This window comes from Simochromis diagramma, unplaced genomic scaffold, assembly GCF_900408965.1.
Source record: "Simochromis diagramma unplaced genomic scaffold, fSimDia1.1 OVJJ01000802.1, whole genome shotgun sequence".
NCBI lineage: Eukaryota > Metazoa > Chordata > Actinopteri > Cichliformes > Cichlidae > Simochromis > Simochromis diagramma.
The window spans coordinates 15,350,636-15,375,241 of record NW_024387492.1 but is presented as its reverse complement, the minus strand read 5'-3'; the positions used below and the strand labels follow the sequence as shown (position 1 = coordinate 15,375,241).

At 39.2% G+C, this 24,606-nt stretch overlaps 1 protein-coding gene across 10 annotated transcripts in view; it reads right to left on the bottom strand.

The window, feature by feature from the left end:
- The window catches only part of lama2 (laminin, alpha 2), a 212,298-nt gene that overhangs the window by 109,672 nt on the left and 78,020 nt on the right, over positions 1-24,606 (bottom strand). For all 10 annotated transcript variants that reach the window (XM_040018526.1, XM_040018527.1, XM_040018529.1 and 7 more), the window contains exons 14-15: positions 22,523-22,687; positions 2,982-3,086 (exon numbers count right to left, since the gene is read on the bottom strand). In XM_040018526.1, the coding sequence (XP_039874460.1) occupies positions 2,982-3,086; positions 22,523-22,687 (270 nt within the window). The remainder of the gene's footprint in view (positions 1-2,981; positions 3,087-22,522; positions 22,688-24,606) is intronic.

The window sequence follows — 24,606 nt, the reverse complement described above, 5'->3', positions numbered from 1 at the left end:
TGACATGTGCATTTATAACTTATCTAAAAAAAAAATGAGTGAGAGTGAAAGATGTGTCATTAGGTAATGAGCTCCAGTTTATATTGACATACTGAATGGACTAAATGCAAAGTAAATTGAGCCCAGGCCTGGTATCTGACTATCTCTTGTTGAGAACGGATCAATGGCATGTAGTGGCTAACACAGAGTGACAACTACTTATGCAGGGAGAGAGTGAGAGAGAGAGAGAGAGAGCTTACTATGCCAATAAACCATTAAATAAAAACTAATTGAATTGGGGGAGGTGGGGGAGTCATAAAGACGGTGAAACCAGCAGCACAGCCAAGAGATGCACAAAATCAGAGGATGACAGAGACAAAGAGGGAAAATGACAGAGTCACCTCACTTTTATTTACCAGTAAGAAAATGAATTCAGTTTAAAAAAATCCCTTAAAAAGACAAACATCATTATGTTGGTGCAATTCTTAATACTTTTTAATACAAACATTTCACTGCTTACTTTAAAAATTAGATCACAAAGGGAAAGTTTTATAAAGCTTTTCCTGAAACAAAATGAGAGGCGGCTCAAGACTGCGTTTCTGTGTTTACAGCATTCTTTTCTTTCTTTATTTACATACTTTAACTGTGCTAAAGTGGACTGATTGAGTGGGCATGGATCGAGAGGAAGGCACGGAAAGCAACAAAGCCACAGAGCCATACAAAGACAGAGAGATTATTATCTATTCAGATGCCGACTTCTTGCGAACAACACACAAGTTTCTTCTTGCACTTCACAAAAACAAGCAACAAAAAATATTACAACTCGATGCAGATATGCAGCGTAAACAGCAGGGCAGAAAAAGAGGGAACAAAACGAGACAAAGGCTGAAAGAGAGACAGTGAAGAGGGAGAGAGCTGGCTGACAGTGTGTAGGTGGTTCATTATTGTCATCATTTGGAGAGGCTTTTTGTTGACAACAAGACCGACACTTGTCCTCCTCTCCTTCTCCTCCCATCTCCTCCCAGTCTGTCGATCTCACTGACACATCTTTAAATAACACAAGCTCATTGGTCTGTGACTATCCGTCTCACAATTTTCCTTCTTCCTCATTCTTACTTTTGTTTATTTCCACGTTCCGTTCTTCACTGTTTGTTTCTTCTTTTCCTTTTTTCATTTTCACTTCCTTTTGTGTTGTTTCACACCCACCATTCTTCCTTTCAATCTTCCACTACTTTTTCCTTCTTTGTCAATTTCTTTCTTTCCCATCTTTTATTTCACTTTTCAGTCTGCCCTGCCTTTATTTGATTCAAAGTCTCTTTTTCTTTTCATTCCCTCCTTTTATGGCTTTCTTTTCGTGCCCTTTCATCCATTCGATCCACTCTTTCTCACCTACCGTACACAGTACATAAATGCACGCATTGTTATGACACATCCAATATATGTCATTAAACAATTTGGAATTTAATATAGGCAAAAAAAAACCAAGTCCAGCTGCAGGACAAAGAATATCGTATCGCCGCTTTCTCTTTGCAGTCAGTATGTGAGATTTAGGTGCTTTCACATTTACTGCAGTTTATTTTAGATCGTTTCTGAAAACCCTTCCAACTATTCTAATTAGAATTCCCACTTCTTCGAACACTAGCAAAGTAACTGGATCCTTTCTACAGCTCCAGCACAGAGGACACACATACACACCAACCTGTGTATCGTTTTGTGTGTACCCCATGCTCTCACACATACACAGACACAATGTTGTTTAGTGATATGAGAGATATAAACAGTTAACTAATAGTGTGGCTGCTTTGCTTATTGCTGCCATACATCATATTGCAACCTGCTCATTATACAGACATACAGGGAGAGAAGGGGCGAGAGAGTATATCTGCATTTTTTATTGCTAAGTTCAGCAGTTCTCCTCAGGCTGCAGCTGCTTGCGTGCGCGCGTGTGTGACTGTCTGTCTTTTCTTAACTGTTTGCAACTTCATTTAGTCCTCATGGTCGCAGAAAACAGCGCAAAAACAAGTACACAAAAACAGAAAAAGTCACACTTGAGTTACTCTGACACCAAAAATAATGTATTTGCTGAGTGTTGGGAGCAGTCCTTGTCAACCCCTTTAACTGAAATAGTCAGTTCAGTTGGATCTCATTCCTGGGCTCTACCGCATGGCTGTTCCTGAGGAGTCTCCCAAATGCACCAAGTCAGTTTAATATAGGAATCAAAAAGTAAAACAAAAAAACGACACAATTTAAACCCATGCATATAGATTGCATGGATATGTTGTTTCAGGCTAGAGAACACTTGGGGACTCCCGGAAACCACAGATCACTAGGAAAAAACGTGTATTCCCTTACTGGTCACCGAGTGGCTGCTAGAGGTCCTTCCAACTATTCTAAATAAAAAGCTCCACTTCTTCAAACATTGGCAGAAATTTCTGGCTGTTGTTGGGAAACCAATTGCTAAAGCTCCAGTCATGCAGTTCCCCTAGCAACCACAGGCATTTGCAATCTCCAACCAGTTGGCAAGTGGTTGCTGGAGGTTGATGGCTGTTGCTATGTGAAATCAGTCTCAGCCCTTACTGTGGCTGTGGACTGAAGACCGCAACTTGAAATATTAAACTAAATAATGTATTAGAGTTCAAAGTCTTCAAAAGGTGCTGGTTATAGCGGTAAGGCACAGCTTTCACTTTAAGGGTGAATGTTCTCAGTTTCCAGTCTGACTGTTAATAAGCAGCTTGCAAGTGATTGCAGACATGTCTGTGTCCTCCATGCAATCTGATAACAACCACCAATAACGACCAAGATTTATTCTGCAGTTTCACTGGGTGACAACCAGCAAACACTCGCCAACTGCTTAGGTAGTACACATTTTTCCCCTATCAGGTGGTGGTAGCCGACCCGTCTCAAGTCCTGGTTGACTTAATATCTCTCCATTACCGTGTAGCATGTTGACAGTAGTTTAAGTTTGCAGCTACAAGTAAGTAGTGAATTGTTTAAAAACTTACCTCTATGATTAAGTCAGGCTCTGATGTGACTCTGATGCTCACTTGTTCTTGCTGCTCTACAGTATAAGACACGGTGAAAATGACATTCCCACCGTAGGCTGAAAGCTGCAGAATGACAAAGGCAGACAAAACAAGTTAGAAAGTCAAGTTTGTAATAAAAACAACACCTTTTGACCTTTTGATTTCCCATGCTTCGTAGCTCATTAGACTTAGCTCACTATTAGATTGATTTAAAGGTCCATGTTTCTGCTTTATTTGACGCTAATAGAGCGCACGGATTAAAAAGCGAAACGTGACCAAAAACCAACAGAGTAGTGAGAGAAAAAGTGACAAAGAAAAAATTCGGATGTAGAGGCAGGTTAACTTAAAAATGTTGAAAATGTTGACAAAGTACATTAGTAGGAAGGAAAAAAGCCTAATACAATGTTTTAAACTAACCATAGTCTCACAGAAAGAGGTTTTTAGAAAATGCAAAAAATGTTATCTAGTCAGAGAGATTTTGAAAAGTTGTAAATAAGTACAAGTCATAGACAAACCCACAATAACACAGAAAAATCACCACAACTTCTTCATCTAATAATGACTTTTTCCCCCTAAAATAGTTTTAAAATGCTGAAAACATGAAGAAAGCAGGTACGTGCTACAATCTTTGTTGTCTTGAGTTGTTTTGGTGCAGTGTTTCTGTCGAGTCCACAGAATGAGCTTTAGCTGGAGAAGTGCTGCATCGGCATGATCCTGAAATTTATTATTCTGCTTCAACCTGAACAGTAATGGGTGGGAGAGCGAGATAATAATGCCACCATAAAAACAGAGAGAGGGGGACATTGAGGATGAGGGGGAGAGAGACGAAGAAATAGAGCTGGAGACAGAAAGACAGAGCGAGTGAGGTAGTGAAGGAGGAAGAGTTAGGCTTAATGCCTCTATAAACCTCTTCCATTCTACATCATTACACTCACTTTTTAAACCACGAGGCGGAATCACCGTTTTCACAACTGACTGAAAAACCACACACACACACACACACATACACAGATATATCCACACCAGTGTGCCTGGAGGTGTACTTGGTGGATATTTTATTCTATAACACTTATCCTCTATCTACCTCCATTTGCTGATTTGGACTCCAGAGGACAGTAAAATCATAGTTTAAACCCACACAGCCCACACACATCAGACACTTGTGCTGCCCGACCTCCTCCTCCATTAGCTAATCAGCCCTCTAGCATGACCACTGCATACACGCTTAGTTTCTCATGCAAAAAGAAAAAAGTCTGAACTTCATTCCAGTGCAACAAAAAGGACGATAAGCTACGCATCCACTTCCAATGTACTCGCTAGACTACAGGTGTAATAAATGGTATGATCAGACAAGTAGACGGGAAAAAGTAACTTTTGGTGATCTCGTCACTTTTTTGAACTCGTTGTTGACACTACAGCTACCAGCACTTAAAAGATAAAGCAGAGACACAGATCCTGCTAAAAAGCACAACACAGACTTCATACTTTGACCAATTAACAAAACTACATATATTACTGTGAAAATTTCATAGCATGCTTTTAATTATTTATTTTACTTAAACCCGCATTATTTTATTTCCATGTTCATTTTGGTCACGTTGAGAAAGCACGAGATAATATAAATACAACATTTGAAAATTAGCATTAGCATTAGAAATAGTTTTTTTTCTGGTAAATATAGGAAAAAATACAATCCTAGTCCCTATCCTTAATGGAAATATCTGGGAATTTAGAGACCCCCACTGTGTTAAACAAGTAGTCAATAGGTTTGTCTCGTCATTCACTGATGCTAGACAGTGTATATAGGTTTTAACCTTTTGAGGCATGAGCAGTCACTACATGATCACAAGCCTAACTCTAACCCTAGGCTATCAGAACATGTAGTTTTTGGTTTTATTCAATTGTTCTCCCAAGTCTTTGCAAGCAGGGAAAAAAGAAAATAATTGCTGTAACAGGGTTAGGGTTGGGGCTTTTCATGAGAAACAGCTGCCTGCTGCAGATGGAAATAGACTGATTAGTGGTGAGACTTAGTCAAACAGCAAGATTTAGACCTTCACACAACATGCAGATGGACGAGGTTTTGAATTTTGTTTTAATCTTGATTCCTGTTACTCTTTTATTGACCCGCTGTTTTCTACTTTCCTCCTTTTTCTCATCTTTCTTTGTCTGTGTGTGTTTGTGTTCCTAATGGTTCTTTTTTTTTTTCGTAATTGTTTTTTCTTGAGCATCCTCTGTTAATTTATTTCCTCTCTTGGTTCTATTCCTGCCCTTGTGATTATCTGCTTGACCCTTACTGTTGCGTGTGCTTAGCTTTGGTTTGAGCTGGAGATGCTAAGATTCCAACTAAGGTTTTAGGTGGGAGTGGCCAGAGTGGACAGGAGTAGATGTGAGTATAGCTCGTGTTGAGTGGTTTGGAGACAAAGATAGAAAGGCAAGTCTGAGATGGTTTGGACATGCACAGAGGAGTGATAGTGGATACAGGATGTTGAATATGGAGCTACCAGTGAAGAGGAAAAGTATATAAAATAGGGTGATGGAGGCAGATAATCTACAGTGGCGACCAAAAAAAGAAGAAGCTAAGTTTAGCTTTAGTTTGTTTACAACACTTTTTTTTTTAAAATTGTGAGTTTAGCTTATACAATTTTTAGTTTTTGTGAAATCAGCTCGTATAATAAAACCCAGTTTCAGCCTAAAATTCTGTCTCTGTCTGCATTTTGGTTAATTATATATAACTTGTATTTTTTCTCATCTTACATTTCATTTGCAGTATAAATGTTGATTAGTAAAGTTTTCAACACCCCAGATATGAGCTGAAAATACATTATAGTCTCACAGGGTCCTGATTCCCGGGCTTTTTAGCTTGTGGCTTATGAAAACAACATTTGCTTAACAAATTTATTAGACCACTTATCATAAAAATAAGAAAACACAAATATTTTAAAAAATCTGTCAGGTTTTTTTTTTTTTTAACTAAAATTACATTTTGATATACCCAAATTTGAGCAAGCACAATGGACTTGTCTGAAAAGTCAGAAATTATTAGAGCAAAACATTCAATGGCTAAAAATAAATGTTCTGTTCAGGAATGATAACTGCAAAAATAACTACAATTTGTCATCCTAATCGGAAAATTAAAAAAAAAAAAAAAACACAGCATAATAAAATAAAATTTTGCTCACTTGTAAAGAGTGTACACACACTGGTTGATTAGCCATTACAGAGACATAGACACATTATTTTTATTATAATAATCAATATTGTTATTTTAGTTTAGCTGTGGCATAAACACTGGATGTCAGTCTAATAAATAGTACTGTAATTCTGTATGGTTACATATAGAATTATGGAACCAAAAATCAAATACTGTCTATCTCATGCCATTCACATTTGCTGTTACTACAACATAGTGTTTTGTTCACCAGTATAGGAAGTGCTGGCATAGAATAAAATCTAGATAAAAACACAAGAAAGTTGCACAGATCTGTAAGTGCTTCAACTTACTACTCCAGTTGTGCAAAGAGCTACTACATAAAAAGTGGATTTGCATGTACTATACTTTTTTTTTTTTACCTGTTTCTGTTTGTTGTGTTCACTAAGCATTCAGCAGGATATGACCTGAAAACTAACAGAAAAGCTTTTTCACTCTGATTCTTCATCCACTTAGGACTCCTGTATTTTGCAATTTACTTCCTTTGAAATTATTGACATTTCTCAGAAAAACTCATTTCTCTGATGCCGTCCACTCAACCTGGGCAACAATCAAAGCTTTTGTCATGGCAACCTGATGACCCATCTCTACCCTAGGGGGGAGTTGAAATACAGAAACACAATACAGGAGAGAGAAAAAGGCCAACAGAACAGCACAGCAGGAGAGAGACATACGGGGAGGGAGAGGAGAATCATGTGTAGTGGAAACGAAGGAACAATAAACACTCAGACACACACGCACACACACAGCTGCAAAAGACATCAGTGAGATCCCTTGTGAGCTTGATAAGCCTGTTATTAACTGTATTAGTGGTCAGAATAAGAAGAACAAGACATAATCCCCACTGTTAAAACCCTAATCAAGAAGCTGACACAATCTTCATTAGAGTGAAACCCTTTGTCACAGCCACGGCTATATGAGTATCATACAAGCCATTCAGCTCACTTCAATACTATTTGAGAAAAGGGATAAAGCAAAGTAGTTTCATATCAAAACAGGAGTAGTTACTGTGAAAAAAAAGGGAGCATACTAAACTAAACATGATGAAATGGGAAGGTGTGCATGCTGCTGTTCAAGTGTGCAACGCCATGAAGGAGGGGAAACTGGTAATAATGCCCCTGTTTATCAGTTTAATTAAAAATAAAGTGGATAAAATATAGAAAATGAGAAGAGTAAAGTTTGGCTTTGTGCCAAGCAGTGGGTTTGGGTTTGGCACGGAGAAGAGGTGTAAGAATGAGTCACTGTAAGTTGGGTGACTTCAACATATGAGTCACGTTTGACCTCAGTCCTCCTCCAAGGTTCTCAGCAGAGCCCTGATGTAAGATGGATAGGACTTTTCCATAATCATAAGTAGCCTAGTCAGAGTATTATAATTTAAGGGTTAGTCCATTCCAATTTTAGGATACTGTTGTTGTCCAAAAAGAGTTGGATTTGTGCTACAGCTTGACTTCTTTGCGAGTTTTGCAGAAAAAGGCGAAGACATCTTTCCTAAAGAGATATCTGCTTAACAACACCTGTTTTCTCATATCCACATAAAATTATTCAAATTTAGCTGAGTTTGTTCCTTATACACACTTTTATAAAACACTACATCAAATTAGTCATTGATAGTTGTTTAAAGAAATATGCTACTCATGTTACATTGGGTGCTAATGTGTATATGTATGTATGTAGAGAAATGACAAACTGTTTTTTTATGATTTGTGAAATAAATAGAATTGACATTTCCCATCAATCTGCACTCAGACGAGTATGATGACAAAGTGAAAAGAACATGAGAAACACAGAAAATGTCTTAAAATTCTGAAACTGAATGTCTAATTTTACTAATCATTCAGCTTTTACTGTAAAAGTTCAAATTCTAGCCAGATGTTATTGGCTTTAATAACCCTTAGCAAGTATGTAGAACTCTGATGGACTCAGAGGTATGATAGGGACAAACCCTCATATATGCATGGCTGTATGAAAGGAAAATTCGCGCTGTACTTCAGGATAAAGCCTCAGCCTCAGAAATCCAAAGAACCTTGCTGTAGACTTACATGCTAAAATTGTGGGGAGCAAGGGTTCAAAACCTTTGCTTTGAATGTTCCCAGTAGCACAGAGGAGTCGGTAATTGCAAAAGAAAGAAGACCCCCTCCAGGAATTTTCATAGAGCTGGCGCTGCTGCCAAACTGAGCAAGAAGGTCCATGTGGGAGGTGACCAGGACCCCAGCAGTCATGGTAACAGAGATTCAGAAGTTAGAGGTACATGGCAGCCCACTTGGTGTTTCTCAAAAGGCATTTAAGGACACCCTGAGAGCATAAGGATAAAGATTCTCTGGGGTGCTTCTCAACAGCAGGGACCAGGAAACTAGTCAGAACTGAGGGAAGGATGACTTCATCCAAATATAGAAAAGTCATTGGAGAATACCTGCTCAGGAGGGCAGCAACCTGAAGCTATAGGGCGACAGTTCACCTTTAAATGTGCACAAAAGTAAACCAAAGCAAACAATCAAAACACTGGAGTGGGTTCTGGACAAGTCCTTGACAGGCCCACCCAAAGCCCAGACTTAAGCTGTACTCAGTCAAGGCTCTGTACTGCATCCAGGCACTTTTGTTCCCTCATTACACTTGCCTGTTGGCTTGCACTCACTCTGTGCTTAAACGTCCAAGCATAGTTGTATTTTTGAGGAATAATTTTATTATTGAACAACAACCATGTTCTCAATGAACCCAAAAAACTCATTAATATCAAAGCTGAATGTTTTTGGAAGTAGTTTTTAGTTTGTTTTTAGTTTTAGCTATTTTAGGGGGATATCTGTGTGTGCAGGTGACTATTACTGTGCATAATTATTAGGCAACTTAACAAAAAACAAATATATACCCATTTCAATTATTTATTTTTACCAGTGAAACCAATATAACATCTCCACATTCACAAATATACATTTCTGACATTCAAAAACAAAACAAAAACAAATCAGCGACCAATATAGCCACCTTTCTTTGCAAGGACACTCAAAAGCCTGCCATCCATGGATTCTGTCAGTGTTTTGATCTGTTCACCATCAACATTGCGTGCAGCAGCAACCACAGCCTCCCAGACACTGTTCAGAGAGGTGTACTGTTTTCCCTCCTTGTAAATCTCACATTTGATGATGGACCACAGGTTCTCAATGGGGTTCAGATCAGGTGAACAAGGAGGCCATGTCATTAGTTTTTCTTCTTTCATACCCTTTCTTGCCAGCCACACTGTGGAGTACTTGGACGCGTGTGATGGAGCATTGTCCTGCATGAAAATCATGTTTTTCTTGAAGGATGCAGACTTCTTCCTGTACCACTGCTTGAAGAAGGTGTCTTCCAGGAACTGGCAGTAGGACTGGGAGTTGAGCTTTACTCCATCCTCAACCCGAAAAGGCCCCACAAGCTCATCTTTGATCATACCAGCCCAAACCAGTACTCCACCTCCACCTTGCTGGTGTCTGAGTCGGACTGGAGCTCTCTGCCCTTTACCAATCCAGCCACGGGCCCATCCATCTGGCCCATCAAGACTCACTCTCATTTCATCAGTCCATAAAACCTTAGAAAAACCAGTCTTGAGATATTTCTTGGCCCAGTCTTGACGTTTCAGCTTGTGTGTCTTGTTCAGTGGTGGTCATCTTTCAGCCTTTCTTACCTTGGCCATGTCTCTGAGTATTGCACACCTTGTGCTTTTGGGCACTCCAGTGATGTTGCAGCTCTGAAATATGGCCAAACTGGTGGCAAGTGGCATCTTGGCAGCTGCACGCTTGACTTTTCTCAGTTCATGGGCAGTTATTTGGCACCTTGGTTTTTCCACACGCTTCTTGCGACCCTGTTGACTATTTTGAATGAAACACTTGATTGTTTGATGATCACGCTTCAGAAGCTTTGCAATTTTGAGACTGCTGCATCCCTCTGCAAGATATCTCACTATTTTTGACTTTTCTGAGCCTGTCAAGTCCTTCTTTTGACCCATTTTGCCAAAGGAAAGGAAGTTGCCTAATAATTATGCACACCTGATATAGGGTGTTGATGTCATTAGACCACACCCCTTCTCATTACAGAGATGCACATCACCTAATATGCTTATTTGGTAGTAGGCTTTCGAGCCTATACAGCTTGGAGTAAGACAACATGCATGAAGAGGATGATGTGGACAAAATACTCATTTGCCTAATAATTCTGCACTCCCTGTAAGGTGAGTACACCCATTTTTGCACAGGACTGATGGTGGCAGTTGCCTAATCAGATGCAGTTATATAGAATATAATTAATCCAAATAGTATTTAGTTACCAAAAACCCAGAAATCTGACTAAACCACAAGAGCAACAATTTACAATGATTTGTATGATGATTCCTATATGTCTATTTATTTTCTCACATTACAAATAAACATACACATGTCAATTTTAAACATTTTCTATTACTTTTAGCGACTTTTGATCTCAGACGCTGTGGACATTCATGGAGATTTTAGAGGTAAGAATCAGCACCATCACTACTTTGAAGAAGAAAAGTACAGTAACCACAATCAAAGAAATTACTGTGTGCGGGGAGTAATGACATGCAATTAGCATGTAACTTTCTTTTGTACGTACCACATGCCAGCTTCTTCACAGAAATGTACGCCTGCTTTCTGTCAATTTTGCGAATACAAAAGCAGACAGTGGCAACAGATGCTCTCTTCAGGAGATTGGGCAGGGAAAAAAAGAGATGGGGAGGATGAGGAGGGGGACAAAGGAAATCACCCTTCAGGAAATGAAAACCAGATTGTAACAAAAGCCTTGGAAAACAAACGTCTCTAAAATGACAAACACATGGCACACAGAACATAAGATAGATAGATAGATAGATAGATAGATAGATAGATAGATAGATAGATAGATAGATAGATAGATAGATAGATAGATAGATAGATAGATAGATAGATAGATAGATAGATAGATAGATAGATAGATAGATGTTGGACAAGACAATGTGTCCATTGCAGTTTGCTACCAGGTGATTATTGGATTGTACTTCAGTAACCATTCTGCGTGATTACCTCTCTTAGGTCTCATTTTTCTGATCACTTTTACAAGGTAAAGACAATTTTAGAAGGTGTTTGTGCTCTGGATTGTGGTAGCACTTGCTTCAGACAGTACTCACCCTGATACTTTACTTTTTCTGTGCTTGGCTGTATGATCACTTGCAGTTTCCCAGGACTGTGAGAATGTTTTGGCAGCTGTGCATGCTACAGAGGTCCAGGTACTGGCCTGGAGGTCCTCCTGTGTTGTTTGCAGCATTCTTTAATTGGGGGTCAGTCCGTTGCACCCTGACTCAGTAATAGCACACAGGAATGAGCCGGGCTTATTATCGGGTTCTTTGAGGTTCTCTGCAATGGATTTGGCCTCGAGTTCAGTTTGGCATTATAGGCAATAACTTAATATGGTCTTTTCACTTTTCTACCTAAAGTTGATGTTTGTGGCAAGAGGTTAGATCCCTAGACATACCTAACACTGTGCATGGCTACAGGCAATGACCTTTACATAACAGATGCACACAGCCTCCAGCTGTAAAAAGTGGACAACATTTCCTCTGTTTCTAAAAAAAACAAAAAGTATATCATTCTATTGAAATCTACCCTAGGGTCACTCTACATCAAATTGTCAAATATTTTAGACAATTTTCTAATCAACAGCTTTTGTTTTGCCTTATATATTATATTATATATATAATATCATATATTATCTCTATTTGACTTTTTGACTTCTACTGTGACTTTGGGTTTGACCTTCCTTGCAGTAGAAAGTCTATAATGCAATACACAAGTGATAGTTTTCACTTCCTTTCCTGATATGCCGTTGAGAGTGCTGTGAGTCACAAAGTGCAAAAGGTTGTGGAGACATTCATAGAAAGACATGCAGGCAACACGTCTACATGACTTGCACAGCTCTAAATATTTTCAGTAGGGGCTTTTTTAGGTGGAATAACCCTGCAGTTTTTTTCTAATATATATATTGTCACTACATATATCCAGTTTCTTATTCACATTCAGGTTAAGAAAACTTTGTTAATCCCAAACAAGGACACGTTTGTGGGGTCAACTTTGTAGCTTACCCACACAACCTAGTGACGCAATCAAATTCACACAACTTAACGCATAACACTACTGTGTGTCAAGGCGCAGATCGACAAACAATAAGGTCAAAGAAAAACTAAATTAAGAATGAAATAGATAAATAAACAGAATAATAAGGACATATGTTGAAAAATGAAAAATCATAGAAAAATGAATCAAAATTACCCCATCGGAGTTTGCTGAGGTAATGGACGTTAGACATCAATTTTTTCCCCCTTTTCTACACAACGACTTCGTGAACTCACGGATATTTTTTTGTTCCATACCTTTTTTTTTTACAAGGCTATTGTTTGGTACATAAAGAAATAAAGAAATGTTAATCACATGAAACACACATAAAGACAAGACATAAGATAATCTAAACCATGTAAACAGGTTTAAAATGTAATATTTGGGTTCAGCACATCAAAATCAGCACATGAAAATTCCTAAGAAAAAGCACAAACAACCTCTGAAAGACAGCTGACCAGTGTCTCCGTATTCTTGTATATGTGGTTCAAATAACATTCCTTTCCATGAAGTTTTACAAGCTGCTAAGTGATGCACAGACACTAACATATGCCTTTGGCACTTGGAAAAACAAAAGGGGGAAGCAACATTGTTGAATTCTTAAGTGGTTGTGTGCAGGACTATGACAGAATAATTATTACTCCAGAGAAGGTTACATATACTGTAAATCTGTATGCATATCTCATTCAGGAAGATGACACAGAGCAGCTCACTCTGTTGCCCCCAGTCTCTTAGAGCCAATCAATTATTGTTGTGTTCTTCCACAGCTTGCTGACTCCTTAAAATCAACTCCATCATTTTGCGATGTATCAGATTTGGAAGTTTTACTTTCTACAAGGTAACAGTTTTGGATTTAACATTTGAAAGACTTATGGATTCAATATAAGTGTTGTGTCAAAGTTCTTTCTCCAGCAAGTCTTATTATGTTTTCACTCAAGTTTATAATAACTTAGCTTTTTCCCTCCATATCAGATCTAATCAAAATTCATGGCTTTTTGTTATTTTAGAGCCCAAAAAATGTTCACCTTTACATATGGTATAAGGCATGGTGGCTATACCAGCTTTCGTGTTTGTTTTAAAGTTTTTGTTTTAAAGTTTTTGTTTTAAAGTTCACATCCTGAAGACTTCTCAAATGGCTTTTTCTCATAATTATTAAATTACTATCATATGTATTACTACAGTGTGGCCTATATTACATATCACTGTCTTGGTTCTGCTATGGTTGTTGAGCTTAAAGAAAGTCTAAGGCCTGAAGCACCATCCGAACAAAAGAAAATTTGATTTTAAGACCAACTGTGCAAACAAGAAATGAAGCCAATGTGAAGTTAACGGGCCACAGTTAATCCTCATGTTAAAATGTTCAACATTATAACAGATTCTTTTTGATGACATGGTTGATTGTGCCAGACAGGCTGGTCTGAGTATTTCAGAAACTTCTGTTCTACTGGGATTTTCCCACACAACCATCTCTAGCGTTTACAGAGGATGGTCTGATAAACGAAAATATCCAGTGATGAAAATGCCTTGCTGATGCCACAGATCTGAGGAGAACAGCTAGACTGCTTTTAGCTGATAGGACAGCAACAGTTACGCTAAAGTAGCTACTTGTTACAAGCAAGGTAGAAGAGCATCTCTGAATGCCCAACACATTGAACCTTGAAGCAAAAGGGCTACAGTAGCAGAACAGCACCTAGAACATCACACCAATTGCGACTCCTGTCGCCTAAGAACAAGAAACAGAGGCTACAATTTGCACAAGCCCATCAAAATCGGACAATATAAGACTGTAAACAGCTTTGTGTAAACAACATCAAATCTCTCTTATCTCTACTCTACCTCCTGAACCACAGTCACCCCCTAGTGGTGATGGCGTAAGGGAGTGGGGGATATTTTATTGGCACGCTGGTTCCCTTAATACCATCTGAGCATTGTTTAAACACCACACCCCACTTGAGTATTATTGCTGACCATGTCCATTCCTTTATGACCAAAGTGCAGCCATTATCCAATGGTTGCTTCCTGCACCATGTCACAAAGCTCAAATCATCTCAAACTGGTTTCTTGAAGATTTCCATTAATTCATTGTTCTCCTGTGTCACCTAATCTCAATGCCACTCGGCCCATTTCACCACCTCCATCTTTTGAGGTGGTGGAACGGGATATGCTGCTGATGAATCTGCATCAAGTGTGTGATGCTATCACGGTCGATATGGACCAACATCTCTGAGCCAGAACATCTTACTATTCGTCACTGATTGAAGAAAATAAGAACAACCCCAGGTTTCTCTTCAGCACTGTAGCCAGGCTGACAAACAGTCAGAGCTCTGTTGAGCCAACCATCCCTTTAACGTTAACTAGTAATGACTTCATGAACTTCTTCACAAATAACATTTTTATCATTAGAGAAAAAATTACCAATAATCATCCCACAGATGTAATATTATCTACAGCTACTCTTAGTACCATTGATGTTAAGTTAGACTCTTTTTCTCCAATTGATCTTTCTGAGTTAACTTCAATAATTACTTCCTCGAAACCATCAACGTGTCTTTTAGACCCCATTCCTACAAAACTGCTCAAAGAAGTCCTGCCATTAATTAATTCTTCGATCTTAAATATGATCAACCTATCTCTAATAATCGGCTATGTACCACAGGCCTTCAAGCTGGCTGTAGTTAAACCTTTACTCAAAAAGCCATCTCTAGACCCAGCAGTCTTAGTTAATTACAGGCCAATCTCCAACCTTCCTTTCATATCAAAAATCCTTGAAAGAGTAGTTGTCAAACAGCTAACAGATCATCTGCAGAGGAATGGTTTATTAGAAGAGCTTCAGTCAGGTTTCAGAGCTCATCACAGCACAGAAACAGCTTTAGTGAAGGTTACAAATGATCTTCTTATGGCCTCTGACAGTGGACTCATCTCTGTGCTTGTCCTGCTAGACCTTAGTGCAGCATTCGATACTGTTGACCATAATATCCTATTAGAGCGATTAGAACATGCTGTAGGTATTACAGGTACTGCACTGCAGTGATTTGTATCATATCTATCTAATAGACTCCAGTTTGTTCATGTAAATGGAGAGTCCTCTTCACACACTGAGGTTAATTATGGAGTTCCACAGGGTTCAGTGCTAGGACCAATTCTGTTTACATTATACATGCTTCCCTTAGGCAGCATCATTAGAAGACATAGCATACATTTTCACTGCTATGCAGATGACACCCAGCTCTATCTGTCTATGAAGCCAGATAACACACACCAATTAGTTAAACTGCAGGAATGTCTTAAAGACATAAAGACCTGGATGGCCGCTACCTTTCTGCTTCTTAATTCAGATAAAACTGAGGTTATTGTACTCGGCCCTGAAAAGCTTAGAAATATGGTATCTAACCAGATTCTTACTCTGGATGGCATTACCTTGGCCTCCAGTAATGCTGTGAGGAACCTTGGAGTCATTTTTGACCAGGATATGTCCTTCAACGCACATATTAAACAAATATGTAAGACTGTGTTCTTCCATTTGCGCAACATCTCTAAAATTAGAAATATCCTGTCTCAGAGTGACGCTGAAAAACTAGTTCATGCATTTATTACTTCCAGGCTGGACTACTGTAATTCATTATTATCAGGATGTCCAAAAAACTCACTGAAAAACCTTCAGCTAATCCAAAATGCTGCAGCAAGAGTACTGACAGGGACTAGAAAGAGAGAGCATATTTCTCCTGTTTTGGCTTCCCTTCATTGGCTTCCTGTTAAATCCAGAATTGAATTCAAAATCCTGCTCCTCACATACAAGGTCTTAAATAATCAGGCCCCATCTTATCTGAAGGTTTTTTTTTATATATATATATTTTACTTATCTTATATTATTATTACTATTTTTCTCATTTTTTTAACATGCTCAATGTATCATGTTTGGCATGTCAAGTGTACAGCACTTTGTGTTCAGCTGGTGGCTGATCTGAAAGCGCTATATAAATAAATTGCTTGCTTGCTTGCTTGCTTGCTTGCTTAATGATCTTGTAGTACCATATCACCCTATTAGAGCGCTTCGCTCTCGCTCTGCAGGCCTACTTGTTGTTCCTAGAGTATTTAAAAGTAGAATGGGAGGGAGAGCCTCTTCTGTGGAACCAGCTTCCAGTTTGGATTCGGGAGACAGACACAATCTCTACTTTTAAGATTAGGCTTAAAACTTTCCTTTTTGCTAAAGCATATAGTTAGGGCTGGACCAGGTGACCCTGAATCCTCCCTTAGTTATGCTGCAATAGACGTAGGCTGCCGGGGGATTCCCATGATGCATTGAGTTTTTCCTTTTCAGTCACCTTTCTCACTCACTATGTATTAATAGACCTCTCTGCATTGAATCATATCTGTTATTAACCTCTGTCTCTCTTCCACAGCATGTCTTTTATCCTGTCTTCCTTCTCTCACCTCAACCGGTCGCAGCAGATGGCCGCCCCTCCCTGAGCCTGGTTCTGCCGGAGGTTTCTTCCTGTTAAAAGGGAGTTTTTCCTTCCCACTGTCGCCAAAGTGCTTGTTCATAGGAGGTCATATGATTGTTGGGTTTTTCTCTGTATCTATGAAGCGCCTTGAGGCGACTTTTGTTGTGATTTGGCGCTATATAAATAAAATTGAATTGAATTGAATTGAGGATTGTCTCCAGCATCTTGCTCAATCTCTCCCACGAAGAGCCAAGTTATGCAGTTACTAAAATAAAAGGGGTTCCAACCCAGTATTAGCAAAGTTTACCTAATAAAGTGTCCAATGAGTGTACATACACAGGCTATATGTGCAACACTTCTTTCCTGCTTTAAGACTTGAACTAACAAATAAACAGAAAGATGATATCCCACATTCAATATTCAGCACATATTCACCCTTGAGGCTCATTACAGCTATTGTATTAAGTATGAACATCCTACTAGCACTCCACATTTAATTATAAGAACATGTAAACACAAGTCTATCAGCCTCTATCGGCCTACACTGAATTTGTCAGGAAATTAAATTATTTCATAATTCAGAAAAGGCACAAAACCAAACTCCTCTTCACTTTGCAATTAATTACAGTGTTGATGAGTCCAGTTTCGTCCAAATTATGTGTTGCATGTGTTACCTGCTTTTGTTCTCTTCTAATATCTCCTGAATGAGCAAAGTAGGACAGGGGATAAGCAGTGGAGATACGAGCCAAAATAGCAACTTGTTAACAAAGGGCAACAATGTACAGAGGAACAGTTATCTTAACTTCAAGACCTGCTGCAAACTGAATACGGTTGTGTATCTATATACGTCTTGTTTGACTTTCAGGAATGCAATTTTGTGTTGCTGTACTGATAACCAGGTGTAATTATTTTCCTTTCTTTTTCTCTGGACCATGAGATTGCTATTTAGAATGAAAAAAAAACTGGAAGAAATCAACCGCGAACTGACGTAACGGTGCATTTTCAGCCGTACAAGTCAGAAAAAGAAAGGGGAGGGAGAGAAGAAAAGAGGAAAGGGGAGGGCAAATCCATGTCATGCAATTAAGACCAGATTAGTAGTGACATTATACACAAAACCTACACACATTTGTCACTCTCATAAGTCACAGCTCATCAGCTTGCAAAAGGTTGATGTTTTTCTTACTGAGAAAAAGAATATTTTCCACAAAGACAAATTTCATTCATTACAACTGTGAGGTGTCAACTTCTATAACATTTTTCTAAAGAATCAGCTACTCCGCTCCTCCCTCAGGAGTGTAGCTAGTTTGCTTCTAAAAGAATTATCATTTTGTCTTCTTTGCATTGTCAAATGCACAAGGAAGACAAAAGCAAGGTGACTAATAGCTAGATAGAGTTGCTAAAGGGAGAAGAAAAGAAAACCCTATGGCTTTGCTCTCTGTTTGGCCATCTTCATCGTTCTTTTATTCCCAAATTTTGTTGATTGTGAATCTGTTAATAAATTAGCAAAGACTCTGTGCTGCTATTATCATAAAGTATTTGGTTTCTGATTAAAAAGCCAAAGATCTGCACTTTTGTGACAGAGGAGTGCTTCCTAAAACAAAATGACATTTTAGTGCAAGGACTACTTTAAGTGCTCCAAAAAAAATGGAGATTTGAGAGATTAAGTAAAGTAAGTAAGTAAAATTTTATTTATATAGCACATTTCTAGATAGACATCACAAAGTGCTTTACAGATATAACAGATTAAAAGACAAAAAACAAACAAAGTTAACAAAAAGCAATTTTAAAAAGATAAGTTTTTAGCTGTTTTTTAAAAGTAATCAATGAATCAACGGATCGTAGGTCCTGAGGAAGGGAGTTCCAAAGTCGAGCGGCCACAGTAGCAAAAGCTCTATCACCCCTAGTTTTCAGTCTCGTATACTGAATGACAAGTAGGCCCTGACTACTCGACCTCAGAGACCTACTAGGGGCATAGGGCTGCAAAAGTTCAATAATATATGGTGGTGCTTGTTGTCGAAGAGCCTTAAAAGTTAAAACCAAAATCTTAAAATGGACTCTAGATTCGACAGGAAGCCAATGTAACTGCTTAAGCAACGGTGTTATATGTGAATATTTAGAAACTTTCGTCAGAAGTCTTGCTGCAGCATTCTGAACGATCTGCAGACGCTCCAAGGAACCTTTGTTTAAACAAGTAAACAGGGAATTGCAATAGTCCAATCGTGATGAAATAAAAGCATGAATAACAATCTCGAGTTCGGTATAGGAAATTATGGAGCTCAATTTAGAGATATTTCTTAAATGATAAAAGCAGGACCGAACAAGAGATTTAACATGACTATCTAACGTAAGAGCAGGATCAAGGATAATCCCTAAGTTCCTGACAGATGGTTTTACAAACGCTGAAAGAGGACCAAGAGCATTTATTATACTGGGTCTATGTCCATCTGGGGCACATAAGAGGACTTCGGTTTTGTTATCATTTAGTTGGAGGAAGTTTTCAGCCATCCAGCCTTTAATGGTTTCCAAGCACACATTTAAAAGCTGCAGCTTAGAAACCTCCTCCGGCTTAAAAGATATATAGAGTTGGATATCGTCCGCATAACAATGGTAACAAATATCCTCAAAAGGGCTCATAATGTGCTGGAGAGGGAGTAAATAGACTAAAAACAGTAATGGCCCCAGCACAGAGCCTTGTGGCACACCAAAAGACAGAGACGCAGAAGATGATCTATACTTAGAAACTGCCACAGAGGAAAATCGGTCAGAGAGATACGAGGAGAACCATTTCAATGCAGTCCCAGAGACACCGACCCAGTATTTCAACCTGTTAAGTAAGATAAAATGGTCAACAGTATCAAAAGCCGCCGTAAGATCCAACATTAAGAGAACAGAACAATTACCTGCATCACTTTGTAACAGAATATCATTAGAAACTCTAAGAAGGGCTGTTTCGGTGGAATGGACTTTACGAAAGCCCGATTGAAATTTGTCGAAAATACTATAATTATCTAAGACTGCTGTAAGCTGCTTAGCCACGATCTTCTCTAAAATCTTAGCGATTACCGGAATTTTTGAAATTGGTCTATAATTGCTAGGGAGAGATGGGTCCAGCATAGGCTTTTTTAACAAAGGATGAATAACAGCAGTTTTAAAATAGGCAGGGACTATGCCCGAAGCCAAGGAGGTGTTAATTATAGTAAGAATGCAAGGACCAGTAGAGTAAAAAACATTTTTAAATAATGATGCAGGTAACACATCAAGAGAGCAAGTGGATAATTTTGTTGCACTGACTATTTTTTCCAACTCTGGTAGTGAAACAGGTGAAAAACCTTCTAAAACGACAGGCCGAGCTGGCGTGGGAGCAGACAGCGCAGATGCTGAAAAGGACAAGTTTTTCCTTATGCTACTGATTTTTTCTAAAAAGAAATCAAGAAAAGTTTCACAATCTTCAACAGAGGAGATAATGGCGGCAGGTGAAGCAAAAGATTAAGAAAGTCCATGTGCTTGAATCAACTGCAGGTTTGTGAAGAACGACCAAAACAACTAAAAAAAAACAGTCTTTGAACTTGTGGAACATTTTCTTAGATTGAGATTACACTCCACATCAAAAAGTTTTATTGTGATCCTTACGCTGAACCCCACTCATTTGCCCTCTGCTGGCAAATAAAGCAGAGACAGCTATTTTTTAAACTTGGCACTTTTAAATGATAGTAACTGCTGTTCCTGTGAATGAGCAGTCGCTGGACCTACATGGCACATAAACTACTCAATGAGCATCAGTGGAATGCCCTTCTGGACCAATGAGCATCCGAGAAGCAGGCGATCGGGCCAATGCGCATGCATGGCATTAACGATACAGAGATGGAGATGGAGCACATCATCACACACACATTTGTGCTCTTATATATCTGCTGCTAGCTTGTTATTACAAACATGGCCTGTCACTTCCAATGATACACGCTAACATGACAGATCACAGCGTGTTTGTGTGTGTGTGTATGTGCGTGTGTAAGTGAATGCGTTACATAGTCAAGTCACATAGCATCTATCTCTGTAACACGATCAGAGACTGAAGCAAAGAATCACTTTTTCATACAGTATTGCGTACTGCTTCTAGTGATCACACACACATGCATGCACACACACACACACACATACACACACACACACACACATACATACACACGGTGGTAATTTGTTTGTTTCCCATGTTTGGAGGCATTTGGTTCTGCTCTGCTGTCCCTAATGCCTCCAAAACACATCATTATCTGACTTATATAGACCTGGGAGTCTGTCTGAGTGTTAATGCGTGTGTGTGTGTGTGTGTTTGGTGTATGCATGTGTGCGCGATGAGGAAAAAAAAAACACATTGATTATTGAGTTCAACAGGCGAAACACTGTTTACCCCAAGAGACACAAAGCAAGCGAAAGAGATAGAGAGAGAGAGAGAGAAGTGAGAGAGAAAAGAGCTTGGGGGAAGTAGAAGGAGATGATTTAGGAACAGGGAGGTGAAAAATGCGAGTCCTGGAGAGACGGAGAGAGAGTTAGAGGAGCACACCAATGAAAAGAAGCAGGGATGGAGGGATGGTTAGAGGGAGGGATAGAGGTTCAGACAAAGAAGTGAGATGACAAGCCAGGCCTGCCGGGTGCAAAGTAATGAAATTCAGTGGTATATTCCTCTAAGCCATGACACACAGACAAACATCACAGTCGGTCTGTTGTTGTAGTAGAGCAAAAACTCGACTTCTGAAACATGGACTGCAGCTATTTGCCAGCTGGAGTGATAAAGTCTAATCGTGGATACAGAAAGCCACGGCGCAATTTCAAACAGTCGGCATTAGCAGAAGCTGATCCAGAGAAGCAGGGCTACGAGGGAGGTGAACATCCCAGCAGGACACATTCTCACCAGACTTCCACCCAGGGGATACATTTTGAGATCATAAATTGGATATGTTTATATAGTGAAGCCTATCCTAATGATGCATCACGTTAGAATTTATATATTTGCCCGCCAGTGCTATCACTACACAGTAATATAGTTAGAAATGCCCATGTCGTGAAGCAAATAGTCCGCTGAAGTAACCCGAAACATTAGCTTATAGCTTATTGCTGCTGAAGTGTAAGATTAAAGATCGGATTAAAACAACGCACAACTGAGCTACTACTGTGACCTTGAGAGCATTTGGATGTGTCTACTTTAATGTTGGTGCTAATGTAGTTTCTCAGTTATCTCAAGTAAAATAGGCACAAAAAAAATCAGCAATCAGTGTTGACTGCTGGTTATTCAAAGGACACCGAATATATTCACTGACATTCCATGTTATTTTTGGGGTCGTCTACAGTAGCTTTGCATTATTTATCTTAAACTGGGCCTTAGCGCAGCCCCTCAGTTCTTCATGTTTCTGAAACAAGTCGTCTCAGCTCCTTTCCTTCTCTCCTTTAAGCCAACTTTCTTTTGATTAGCTGCACGCTGCAAACAAAAGACTCGAACAGGAGGTTGTGGGGCTTCTGTTCTCAATGCAGGAGCAGTGTGATTGAGATTATTAGGGATTATTAGGAGCATAATAGACAGGCAAAAGCAGAAAAAATGGCCTATTGTCTCGCACGGGTTCCTTGCACATACACTGACCTCATTTTTGGAAACACTGGCCATGTTTAATATAAAGAAAACAAGGAAAATCTTAATAGGTGTCATTTAAGCTATTTGTAAAAGTCTCAGAGTGTGTGCTTGCAGCTGACCTTGTTTCCTAAGTATAGTCCAGGTGCATTCCAATAGTAGGCGGTGCCAAGATCGTCCACAACATCTAAGTGTCGCACGCTGAGATATGGAGGGGTCTCTCTGTGAACGGACCACACCCTCCCTCCCGTGTTGCCAACCAGGTGCCAGCCTGTCAGAGTGGTCTCCTATGAACACAACATCCAGGTTAAAAAAAGTTATTTTACTTTCAGCTCCATCTATTTCAAAAACAACTTTTTTACTCTGATCATGCTGGCATGCCCAGACCGCAGTTCCCCATGTCACATTTCAAAGTACACAAAGAATATTTCTGTGTAGGGGTTGTTAAAAAATTCAACACCCAAATTGTGAGGCACGATCTGTGTGAAGAGACTGTGGCAGGATTGCACCTTTCCGCTCTCTTCTGCAATCGCGGAAGTACACATCATAACAAGACGTCAGCTTTCAACTTCAAGTTTTTGTTGGGGTTTTCTGTTTTCAGCAGGTTTTCTGTTGCTCACTTAAACTGCGTGAGTCATGTAGAGATGTAAGATGTTTATATATAGTCATCAGGAAAAGAATTTATATAAATATGTAAAGGGAGAGTCTGAAACAGAAAAGCAACATACAGTATTATTTCTGTCCACACGACAGAGTTGCTTACTGTCAGCACATCAGTAACATTGACAGCAAACATATTAAAGCAAGGCATGTTCAGTGTAGACGGACAGGTTTTACTCATGATGCCCAGCTGGTGGTTCGGATTTGCTACTTCACACAACTGTCAACACTCTGACTCTCTTAATAGATTTGTTCATCCACCACCTGAGCTCCTTCTTTTCTATTACCAAAGTTGCAATGTATTTTTTTTGTGTACCTATTGTGTCCAGGTAGTCTACTGCCAAACGTCACCTTTGTTTTATTGACTTCTCTTTCCTGCCCTAGAATCCTCTGTCTCAGCAACCCTCTCATGTCCTTCTTCACTGCATTCATGGACCTTCTCCTGTTTTCCTCCTGCCTGGCAGCTCCATATTCAACATCCGTTGTCCAGTATACCCACTATCCATCTTCTACACATGTCCAAATCATCTGAGCTTGGTCTGCCTCCATCATACCCTTATCTTCTGTATTGTGGTCATTCCCAACCAAACTCTGAGCATCTTCAACTCTGCCTCCTCCAGCTCCACCTGGTGTCTTTTCTGTTAATGCCACTGTCTTCAAACCACAAATCACAGCAGGTCTCACCACCACCTTGTAAACCCTCATTTACATTCACCCACTCCACCCTACCTGCACTCTCTTTTTCACCTTTATTGTACACTGTATGTTGCTTTGGATGCTTCACCCCAGGTATCTCAACTCGTCCATCTTCACTGTTACACCTGCCTGCCTCTCATTCACACACATGTATTCTCCTTTGCTTCTACTGACTTCCAATCCTCTTCTCTCCAGCACACACCTCCACTCCACTACTACTCCTCTACACTCCTCTTGTCCATACTCTCAGTACAACACAGTGTCATCTATGAACATCATAGCTCATGGTGACTCCTGCCTGACTTCATCTGTCAACTTGTCCATACCACTGCCTCCAAAACCCCAAAACCTTTTTACAAAAATCCTTCAAGCAAAATAAAGGTGGTTTATATAGATGAACTCATGAGCAGGAAAATTATTACCTCTAACGATACTTTATTATAAGAGGTAATTAAAAATTAAAAGCAAAATTCAAGTTAAAGTCACCATATTACTTCAGGTTAATTTAAAAAACAATAGAAAATGCCTATCATGTGATTTTTTTTTTTTAATGTAATTTATTGTAAATGTAATTAGTTGATTGAGATAAAAGATTTTTTTTAACAAAAATGTCAAAGTTAAGCTTTTGGTAACAGTTTTGTAAATCTGCCACATGTCAGCTGGAAGTTTGCAATCGACACCTTGAAAGAGATTTTTTTTCTTAAGGATTTTGTGTGTGTTGATGTGTGTCTTCACGTGTGTGTGTTTGTGAATCAGAGATTGCTAGACACACATCTGTCATTGTAATTAACCTAACCTTGGCTTCCCCTTTTGAAAACACACACACACACACAAACACACACACACGATC